General features: G+C 45.4%; 1 protein-coding gene across 1 annotated transcript in view; it reads right to left on the reverse strand.

Annotated features, from left to right (window-relative positions):
• RPSA (ribosomal protein SA) overlaps window positions 1–11,787 on the reverse strand; it is a 13,635-nt gene extending 1,848 nt beyond the window's left edge. Inside the window, exons 1-4 of the mRNA XM_010835478.1 lie at window positions 11,729–11,787; window positions 10,129–10,294; window positions 8,896–9,014; window positions 1–15 (exon numbers count right to left, since the gene is read on the reverse strand). Coding sequence (XP_010833780.1) covers window positions 1–15; window positions 8,896–9,014; window positions 10,129–10,261 — 267 coding nt within the window. The 5' untranslated portion in view covers window positions 10,262–10,294; window positions 11,729–11,787. The remainder of the gene's footprint in view (window positions 16–8,895; window positions 9,015–10,128; window positions 10,295–11,728) is intronic.

Consider the following 11,787-nt stretch of genomic DNA (forward strand, 5'->3'; position numbering starts at 1 on the left):
CTTCAGCACAGCTCGCTGGAAGAAGCAACAGAAAGAGTAACAAGCGTCCCAGAGACGGTGCCATAGGAGCCCTGCGATGATAAATGGACCACCACCACCTTCTGTAATGTCACCAAGCAAGCTATCTAGCAGGAAACTCCCCCAAAGCCTTGCTCAAAACATCTAGTAGTTGATCGTTCTATGAAAACTCAAAGTGTTAGTCACACAGTTGTGCCTGACTCTTTGCGACCCTATGGCCTACAGCCTGCTATGCTGCTCTGTCTGTGCTCCTCTTGTCTGTCTCCAGGCAAGAATACTGAGTGAGTTGCCATCCCCTTCTCCCGGGGATCTTCCTGACCCAGGGATCGACCCTGGGTCTCCTGCCTTGTAGGCAGATTGTTCTCCATCTTCCACTTATTGCCTGGAAACATAGAATCAGGACAAAAAGAAAAACGCAAAGCATGGCCCCACACCCAGGCCCTCTGTTGGGGACGCTCTTCCCTCGGGTTAGCTGATGCTCACTACACCCTCACTTCTGCTGGTTCCACAGCAAACCAGCCTGGTTCAAGTACCGCTTACGAGTAACGGGCTAGTGACTCCTGTACATCCAAATTCCTCATAAGACTAAAAAATGACACAAAATGCAAACACACCATGTGGAATCTGACCACCAGAGCACTTCTGTAATCTAGGTAGTAAATTTTCCCTGATGGAAGCACAGACTGGTCACTGAGCTCACTCTACAGCAGTAATTAAAACCATCAACCATGTGCCTCACCAAAGAATTCCAGTGATTAAGCCAGCCACAAGGGGAATAAAGCCCAGTTAAAACACTCTTGCAAGGAGGCCTACTCAGGACAATTGAGTAAAATGAGAATTGAGAAGAATTCACCCCCTTCCACCAACACTGTTATATATTTGTATATATGTATAAATGTACATTTGTACGTATAACAGGACACCTAGGAACAACTCAAAGGGCAAGAAAGAGCTCCACAGAACAGGGCTGAAGGAGGCAAAAAAGAGGAAGTGGGGCGGACTCCCAGTCCTCTTGGGAGGTAGCTGAGAAAGAGGAAATGTCACCCGCTACCCTGAACATTCCCTCACTGGCAGGGATATTAACTGGAACAAAAAGGGAGGTTCCGAAGCTCAGCACAAAGATGACTGGTTTGTGCCGGGCAGGACAGAGACCCGCGCAGGCGGTCTGTGCCACCGCCCTGCTCACTGCAGCCTGAGGCGTGTGTCCGCGAGGCCAGGTGAGGGCTGAGTGCTGCCTTAGAGGACACCAGGCAAGAAGCCTGGTCGGGGGGAGAGCAGTCCCGCTGCAGATGGGAGTGCTGTTGTGCAGCGGCACGAGAAGAGGCGAGGTCGCCAGGGCAGCCTCTGCCTCTACTCACTAGCTCCAGTTGCAACCCTGGCCTCCCTGAACCCAGAGGCAGACACCACCAGGTTGCAATGAAACAGAGGGATCTGAAACTACAGCTGAGGCCTAGGACCAAAGCCACAGTTTGGAATTAACATATACACTAATCTATGTAAAACTGATAGGCAACGAGACCTACCATAAGCACAGGGAGAGTTCCCCATGCTGTACAGGAGGTCTCGTTGCCTACCAGTTTTATATCTATTAGTATATATGTTACTCCCATGGAAACAGGTCTGAAGATGGTGACACATAACTGGACACGACCTTGCACACCTACAACAAGCACAGCACTGGAAATCAACTTTACTCCAATAAAAATAAAACTCAGAAACTTCCCTGGTCAAGGGACTGGATCCCACATGCTGCATCTAAGATACCCCATGATGCAACAAGGGTCAAAGACCCTGGGGATTGCAAGTGAGAACCAGGGCAATGCAACCAAACAAATGAACACACAAGCATTAAAAACAACAAAACAAAACTTAGAAAATAGAAAGCTGTAATGTGAAAGGAGATTTGGAGTGTTTCTTCTGGCACTTCCACAAAATCCTGCCACCATGTGGCCATTTCAGGCCAACAGCGACCTTGAAACCAGGCCCTGCAGGGCTGTAAATGACAGCTGCCTCAGGAGTGTCTGGGGTGAGTAACTGGGGAAAAAGGCAGCAGAGTCTCAGGAGGCCAGTTTCAACAGTTTCATCTCCGTCACACCATGTTTAAAAGAAACACATGAAAAGAGGCTCAATATTGCTAATTTGTGGAGACATGCCAATCAAAGCTACACTGAGATTTCGGTTAGCACCAGTCAGAATGGCCACCACCCACATCTACAGACAATAAATGCTGGACAGGGTGTGGATTCAAGTTTGTGGTTATAAACCAAGGGTTCCTTAGTAAAGCAGAAACAGAGCTGCCCTAAGACCCTGCTACCCGACTCCTGGGTGTCTTACCAGGAAGAAACCAGAATTCAAAGACACACGCACGCCTGAGCTCACTGCAACGCTATTTACACAAGCCGAAAGAGGGAAGCAGCCAAAACGCCACCCACAGCAGAAAGGTAAAGGAGAAAGAAACGGTAGCCAGGGACAATGGATTATTACTCAGCCAGAAACAAGAATTTAATAAATGCCACTGGCAGCAAGCCTGGATGAACCTAGTGAGGATCATACTAAATGAACAAGTCAGACACAAAAGGCCAACGTCATCTTGTTTCTGGATCACAAGCCTGTTTGCTCAACGCCAAGTGAGACCAATCATACTAATCATTTAGTTTGGAACAGAGAAAGGCTTATTACAGGTTCATACAAGGAGATGGACAGCGCATGCCCTAAGAGCACCTAAAGTTACTGAAAGCTTTAAGCGAAAGCAAAAGGTGAGGGAGGGGCGAGGTTAGTTGTTGCAAACTTCTTGATGTCAGACCCTTTGTTTTTGAGGTCTGGCCATGGTTAGGTAACAATGTTCCTATGAATCTCTACCAAATGAATGTTATTCTTTGCCTTGACAAGAAAGGGCAAGGTCCCATCCTGGCCAAGAGGTGGCAAATCTCAGTTGGCAGCTTCTTCAGGGCCAGGTCTCCACATCCTGCCCAGCTGTCATCCCCGAGGGAGCCAGGCACCCAATCCAACTGGCCCTCAGTCTCCTCAGGCCACACCAAAGCTCAGGGAGGTCTAGGTCTCACAGACTGCAACCCAGGCAGGTCCAAAGCTGGCAGAGGGCCTTAGTGAAGGCTCTGGAGCCCTGCAGGACGTAGTCCCCAGTCTGTCCCCTGGGCCCTCCCGCTCACTCGCCAGCCCAAGGCTGGGTGAGTCAGAGGGGCTCCATCAGAAGGCCTCAATCTGCCTCATGGTCCACACACTACTGACCCTTGGCTGAATTGCTTCCTTAATGGTCCCCCATTGACAGCTGCTTGTAGGCAGGGCCCACTGAGGTACCCACCAAAGGCTGAGTAAGACTCGTTGCTTAGTAACCAGGATGTGGGGTAACGAGGCACAGCAATGGCTGCCTGCTAAAGGCTGTGCTCATCCTGCTATTACAATGTCTTATAGGTGGAACCTCAAAGTTGGTAGCACAAGTTTACCAGGGACAAACTCCCTCGCAGAATTAAAAGCCAAACTTATGCTTACCATGGGGGAAAGGATAAATTAGGAGTTTGGGATTAACATATTCACACTAATACAACACCTACAGCGAACACTGCATCGCAAATCAACTTGACATCACGGTTCAAGACGGCGGAACAGAAGGACATGCGCTCATCTCCTCCTGCAAGAGCACCAAAACCACAACTAGCTGCTGCAGACCCAGAACAGGAAGATGCTGGGACCTACCAAAAAGACACCCCACATCCGAAGACGAAGCCACAGCGAGATGGTAGACGGTAGGAGGGGCACAATCATGATAAAACCAAATCCCACACCAGCTGGGTGGGTGACTCAGACTAGAGAACAATTAATACTAAAGAAGTTCTCCCACTGTTGTAAAGGTTCTGAACCTCACATCAGGCTTAATCCCCAGGGAATCCGACCTTACAGACCAGTGGGATTTGACTATAGGACTTCCACAGGATTGGGGAAACAGAGACTCCAGTCTTGGAGGGCAGAAACCAAACCTTGCGTGCACAAAGACTCAGGGGAAAGGTGCAATGACCCCACAGGAGACAGAGCCAGAACTGCCGCTCACGTTGGAGGGCCTCCCGTGGAGGTGTGGGCCCACAGAGGCTCGCAGGGATGGGGGCACCAGTCTGGGAAGGTCCTTCCTAGACGTAAAGCCTCTCGGAAGTCACCACTAACCTGACCACTGAGCCTGCAACCCAAGGCTGGGTGTTCTCAGGCCAAACAACTACCAGGGAGGGAGCACAATCCCTGGGAGCACCCATCAGCAGATAACTGGATTAAAACTTTACTGACAAAGGCCCTGCCACCAGAGCAAGACCTAGTCTTTCCCACCACCAGTCCCTTCCATCAGGAAGTCTACAGAAGTCACAGCCTCCTCCAGAGGGCAGACAGAGAAGCAAGCACAGGCCCACAGCGAGTAAAACAAAACCACATTACAGAAAGCTAGTCAGCATGAAAAAGCAGGTGGTTATGTCCCAGATGAACAGACAACATAAAACCCCAGAAAAACAAGTAAATGAAGTGGAGACAGACAATTTTCCAGAAAAAGAATTCAAAATGATACTGAAGATGATGATACAGGATCTTGGAAAAAGAATGGAAGCAAAGATTGAAAAGATGCAAGAACTGTTTACCAAAGACCTAAAACAGACAGATAAATAATACACTGGAAGGAATCAACAGCAGAAGAGGCAAAAGAACGGGTAAATGACCTGGAGGGCAGAACGGTGGAAATCACTGCCACAGAACAGAATGCAGGGGGAAAAAAGACTGAAAAGAAAGGAAGACAGCCCAAGTGTCCCATGGGCCAACATTAAACACACCAACGTTCCCGTTACAGGGCCCCAGAAGAAGAGAGAAAGAAAGGACCTGAGGAAGTATTTGAAGAGGTAATAGCTGAAAACTCCCCTAAAATGGAGAAGGAAATAGTCAATCCAGTCCAGGAAGCAGAGTCCCAGGTAGGATAAATCCAAGGAGGAACACACAAAGACACATAGTAATCCAACTGGCAAACCTTAAACAGAGAAGATATTAAAATCAACAAGGGAAAACAACAAATAACGTGGCAAGGGAACTCCCATCAGACTACCACCTGATTTCTCAATGGAAATGACAAGCCAGCAGGGAATGGCATGATACAGAGAAATCAAAAGCTTTCCAGACAAGCAAAAGTTAAAAGCGAATTCAGCACCACCAAACCAGCTTTACAACAAAAGGAACTTCTCCAGACAAGAAACACAAGAGAAGGAAAGACCTACAGAAAATAAACCTGAAACAATTAAAATGGTAATAGGATCATACATTACCTGAAATGTAAATGGATTAAATGCACCAAAAGATACAGACCGGCTGGGTGGATGAAAACTCCTGCATGAATGCACTTCCACTTACCACCTCTCTCTGCGTGACACCACCCCCCGCCCCCCGCCAAATTATACGTCATTATTTTATATTGTTAATCATATTCCCATTATAGCTTACAATTATCTTTTATTTTTTGATTGTGAAAACTGATAAACATCTTTCACTACTGCCATTATGTAGCTATTACTCACTTAATACCACTGTATCATGACTGGCCAACAGAAAAGTAAGAGAATTCTGTAGCACCAAAACTACCATTTAATAGAAAAACCTGTAATCACTTAAAATCCACATGCAAATCAGAATTGTTGTGAGTACAAATGCCCAGGTATTGCTTTTTGTTTGCCAGTGCTCCAGATGTGTGTCTAATGTTTAGAAACAAGTGGACTGTATGTAAGATCCCTTACTATTATCTAGTTTGTTTCCGTTTCTATTTCATATTCAGTGCTCCCATTTCACTTAGTTTATGGTTTCCAATTTCTCCATCTCTTTTTAGCTTAATGTTCTTTCTCAAGCATTTGTGAAGCGTAGTAGTAAAGCCTTTGTGTATATAAATATGCATAATACGTATATTTTAGAAGACACGAATTTCTGCCTAACTAAAACAACGTATGACATTTTGATTCCACTTGACTTAGAAAACAGATATGCAAGCAGCAACAAAGGCTTACTGTACAGCACAGGGAACTAAAGTCGGTATCTTCTAATAACCTATTATGGAAAACAACAACTCAAACACAAAGAATTCTACTTTTTGAAACTTAGTAATGTTCATCTTTTAGCCAGTTTTTCCAAATGTTCTGTGGACATCTAATAGCAACATGTAAGATACAAAATTTTAAATAAATTTTAGGATATAAAATTACTATAACTTAATATAAATCTATTCTAATTAAATTATTAATGACATCATTCAAGATGCTCCAATTTTTCTTTTTTTCTGCACTTGATAAAATATTCTCAGAGAAATATTAACGTCTCACTATATGATTATTCCCCCCCTTTTCTTTTTACAGTTTTGCTTTGTTTCTTTGTTGTTAGGCGTCTAATCGTTTCTGTTGTCTATCTTCTTTGTGAATAGCACCTCTTATCACTGATCACTTTTCATTTTAAAAATAAGGTAAAAAAATTAAAGTTATTAAGAAAAACTCTATTCCAATAAAAAATAAAAATTACATTAGAAAAAGTAAAGCATAAGGCTTTGGGTGCTCATTCTATCAACTACCACTTTCATTGTCACCCAGGAACAGGAGTCACCTGTGGCCGTCTTGGGCAGCAGCAACCCACAGGGCCTCGGGCACTACCAGTCCAGTGCCTGCAGGGCTGTAAATGACAGGGACTGCCCCAGGGAATGCCTGGGGGAATTATTAGGCGGGAGGTGGAATCAAGCCTCAGTCTCACTCAGAATGCCAATTCTGATGGGTAAATCTCCCTCACACTGTATTTAGAAGCAGCACACGGAAAGAGGCTTGATACTCTCATTTCTAGAGATGTGCAAATCAAAACTACTCTGAGGCATCAGTCCAAAAAACCTTTTAGTCACTCAGTTGTGTCTGGTTCTTTGGGACCCCATGACCCACCAGGCTCCACTGTCCATAGAACTCTCCAGGCAAGAATACTGGAGTGGGGAGTCATACCCTTCTTCAGGAGATCTTCCCAACCCAGGGATTTAACCTGAGTCTCCTACACTGCAGGCAGATTCTTTACCATCTGAGCCTCCACAGAAGCCCAAGGAATCAAGATAGCACCAGTCAGAACAGCCATCACCAAAACATCTACAAACAGTAAATGCTGGACAGGGTGTGGAGAAAATACACACTCATTCCTATTCTACTGGTGGGAATGTAAATTGGAAACAGCCACAATGGGGGTTCTTTAATAATGTAAAAACAGAGCTCCCCACTCTTGGGTGTCTACCAGGAAGAAACCAGAATTCACAAAGACACATGGAGCCCAAAGCTCACCGCAGTGCTGCTATTTATACAAGGCCAAAGAGCCAAGGAGCCAATATGCCCATCCACACAAGAACCGGTAAAGAAAAAATGGTAGCTAGGGGAAATGGAATATTACACAGCCAGAAAAGGAGAATTTAATAAATGCCATTGGCAGCAAGCAAGGATCAAACTAGGGAGGATCATACTAAATAAACTGAGTCAGAGACTCAAAAGGCCATTATATGACTTACAGGTGGAATCACATACTAAATTCATCATCAACAACCTCCTCAATAGCACAGGAGCTCTACTCAACGCTCTTACCCCCTACACCAGAAGAGAACTGCAGAGGCAAGCATACACGGTAACTGGACAAGATGCTGTACACCTACACCCAACACCCAAGTGTAAATCCACCTGGCTCCAATAAAATAAAAGTAACAACAGACAAGCTTTTAAGTGTTTCTTCTGGCATCTTTCACTTTTAACTTTCAACCCAGGAAAAGGACTTACAGTAAGGCGCTGGTTGCCTGAGTAAACTAACTTGAGCAGAGAAATCCTGCCACCTTGTGGCCGTTTCCCGCAATAGCAACTTTCAAACCATGGCCGTGGGCACTAAGCCTTCAAGAGCCTGCAGGGCTATAGACACCTGCCATCAGCAAATGTCTTGAGGTGGGTAACAAGAAAATAAACTCATTTAAGGCAGAAATTTCAGCTTGCCAATACCAACTGGTAAATTTCCCTCATACTGAGGAACTGGTTCTCACTATTCAAAACGGCCATCATCAAAATGTGTACAAACAACGCTGGACCCCCGGGGTGTGGAGAAAAGATGGCAGCTACCAGTGGGAATGGACTGGTGTCCTAGAGCAAGTTTCAAAAAATGAAGGCAAAGAAAGACAATGTTTATTAAGCTATTTTTATTCACTTAATCTGGCAAATATTCTTACTCTTGCTGATGTGACAGAGTGTGGTGATGTCCTATCGACAGAAGCCCTTCCTTAAAAACTGGCATTTAATTCTAACTTTTCAACTCAGTATTTCAGTTTTTTTTAAAGAAATGAAACCTGAATGTAATTAAATTTTGGGTGCAGTGTCTTCCTTGGTGCGCGTGGGCTTTCTCTATTGGTGGTGGCTTCGCCTGCTGTAGAGCAGAGACCCTAAGGGTAGGGGCTTCAGTACTTGGTGGTGAGTGGGCTTACTGCCCTGGGGCACATGGAATCTTCCAGGACCAAGGATTGAAGCCATGTCCCCTGCATTACCAGGCAGATTCTTACCACTGGACCACCAGGAAGTCCAATATTTCACTTAAAACCTTCAAAGCTCACTGCTGAAAACGGCAGTGAGCCACTTTTTCATTTCTTGAAATTCAGCGGCTCAGGAAAATACACAATAATACAGCACGAATTTTAAGTGTCAGATGTGATGAATACGGTGACAATCTTTAATTTTGGGAATTCCTCTAACTTAGCCCAGTTTCAAACGTTTTTTGAATACATTCTGGGGTTTGTTACTGCTTTTCTATACATCCCCAAACATCTGTAAGCTTTATAGCAAAAACCAAGCATACTGTTCCACACACCTGGCCAGTATTCCTGGAGGATATGACACTGACATCAGCCGGGTTTTCAATGGCGACAATGGCCCGAGCGGCCAACAGAAGCTTCTCCCACGTCCTCTTCAGATTTATGATGTAGATGCCTAGGCGGGGACACGAGGTTTTCTTAGGAGCAAACCAAGTTTTGTAAGGTAATACTCTTCTAAAAACATGAAGTCATGTGGCAGCGAGTACTATCAAACTCCAGTCATAGAGGCAAGCTCTACTGGTGTTAGCGAAAATCCTGCCATTAATATAGCACACTTCCGACACTCAGCAGTTCATTGGCCAAGACTGGCCTCCACTCTGAGCTTTAATAATGTGCAAAATGCATCTTTTCATTTCTTATCCTCCTGTGTTAACCCACTCTCAAGCCTCCCATGCAGAATCCAAGAAGCTCTTATTTGTGGCCTACCATTATTTTCCTCGTCAACTACCACGTCAAATTTATCGCGAACTCCTTTAAACCTTGCCACTCACAGGGGTAAATCCTTTAGTGTTTCTATTTCAGCTGAACAACTTAATGCATTCCAGTCTCATCAAAAGCTACCTTACTTTTCCTGATACATAAATGAAAACAAAAATGCTTGTTCCCAATTCAGAAATCAGCTTTACAAACCCGTATTGGTAGCTACAAATTACAAGGCACTCTGGGAGATAAATTATTAGAAACTAAGCTATGGTAGCTGCGATTCATGGGGTCGCAAAGAGTCGGACACGACTGAGCGACTGAACTGAAGCTATGGTCAAGCGTCCACCTACAATGTGGGAGACCCAGGTTCGATTCCTGGGTTGGGAAGATCTTCTGGAGAAGAAAATGGCACCCCACGCCAGTACTCTTGCCTGGAAAATCCCATGGACGGAGAAGCATGATAGGCCACAGTCCATGGGGTCACAGAGTTGGACATGACGGAGACTTCAAGCTAGTAAATTTTCTCCTTATCTTTACATTGTGCTTATTCAAGGCCCAACCCACGACACATAACCTACCAGTTTCCACTCTTCCACTGGAGTTCAGAATTTTCCTTTAAAAACAACCGGATCAGTTAATACTTTTAAAGCTTCTTACCAATCTAAAGATCTATTTTCATCACTTAGTGAGAGCCCTCTAAGGCTCGAATTTCACAAAGCACTTCAACTCAGTACCAGAATAGTGGTGTCAAAACTTGTTCTTATAGCTGGAATGACCAAGCAAAGAGCACTAAAGCAATGACTGACCATCACTTTTCCTTTTGTAGATGTACTGTTCCATTTGGAAGTCAAGGTTGGTGCCACCTAAGTGGGTTCCTGCTGCAAGGAATTTGAGGACATCCTCCTCCTTCATTTGCAGGACATCAAGGGCTCCGGACATTGTGAAAGCTTCCCTTTAAGTTACGACGGGAATCTGAAAAACAATAGTTAATCAAAGTCCTTTAAACTCGAGGGACTCAAGCGAGATGATACATTCTACTCTTGGGAGTCAGGTGGCTTAATGTTGAAATCTTAACCATAGACCACACCTCCTACAGTGTCAGGCAGTGGGGTCAGTCTAGTGGATAGGACAGAACATTAACAGATCTATGTCACACCTTGGAAAATCAAATCCTGCTAAAAGAGTGGTGTAGAGACAGACAAAACACCCAGGTAACTAAATGGAAACAGTGAATTGAGACTTTTTAACACTCAAGGTACAGAGGAGTTAGATGTGAAAGAGCAGCCATGTCTGAGAATATTCAGAAGGTGAGCAACGGTGATGTAAATAGGAGTCATTTTCAAGCAGATTGAAGGTGGTACCTTCAGGGCTACTTCTGAGATTATTAGTTTTCCTTGAAAGGAGAAAATCAAGGCCAGATCAAGGACAATCTCCTCAAACGCAGATAATCAAGAACTCCAACCCCTTTTTGCTGCACTTAATGTGACCATAAAGCGTCAAATATGGCGTTTACAACACGAACATAAATTAGATTTTGATTAAAGCTCGTCACATCTGAATAGGAAACCCTGCCCACAAATCCACAGGGCCTGGCCGAGCATACTAGCTGCAGGTGACTGCTCTTCAACCTCTCGGGAAGGGCGCTCATAGAGGAAAATAGCTCTTAAAGAGCATGTGCGGTGCCTTCCAGAACCAGGTGCAATCAAGATCCCATCCAATTTCAACAAAGTGTACTTCGCCCCTAATCAAGAAACCTCCCATAGAAACCAAAGAGAAATCAAAGTGAAATGGGGTGTGTGTGTGTGTCTGAAAAGCTCTCGGTGCGCTCCTCACCTGCTTTCTTCCCCGAGTGCACTTTCGCGTCTGTTCGTCACTAAATCTCTTTCTCTCTACACCTCAGTCTGTTATGAGGTGCATTTTTGCATTTTTTTGCATTCCTTGTCCAAGTTATTTTGAACCGAGAGAACAGAAACGTGACGTTGGAGCTTTCCATTAACAAAAACCTCAAGAACCTTAACTCCTGAACACCATGAACAAGGATGAGACCAACTCAAGTAGATGGAGAAAACTGGAGCATAAACCTCGGGATTTACAACCGAGCGTCGGGATTTGCGTCTAAACTAGCGCGCAGCGTAAGGTGGTCTCTTTGCACCCTCGGCCACCCGCACCGCGGCCCGGGGCCTCCGCGGCGGGAGCGCAACCTCTCCCCGCTCCCGAGGCCTAGTGGGAACGTCCCGGCCCGGGCCCGGCCACGTGTGGGTCGCCAGTTTGAGCGATAGAGCGCCTAGTCAGAGACTAACGCACTCCGTCTGCGGGCTCTCACCCCAGGTCCTCCCCACACCTCGTTTTAACAGGAAGCTTGTCCTTTTGACCCTGAGGGCCACCGGCACCCCAAAAGCAACTCACTCAGGACAACGCCGTATGGACCCCTCTCTAGGTAGCGCCGAAAGGACGGGCGGGCGGAA

This window comes from Bison bison, unplaced genomic scaffold (assembly GCF_000754665.1).
Source record: "Bison bison bison isolate TAMUID 2011002044 unplaced genomic scaffold, Bison_UMD1.0 scf7180017864043, whole genome shotgun sequence".
Lineage (NCBI taxonomy): Eukaryota > Metazoa > Chordata > Mammalia > Artiodactyla > Bovidae > Bison > Bison bison.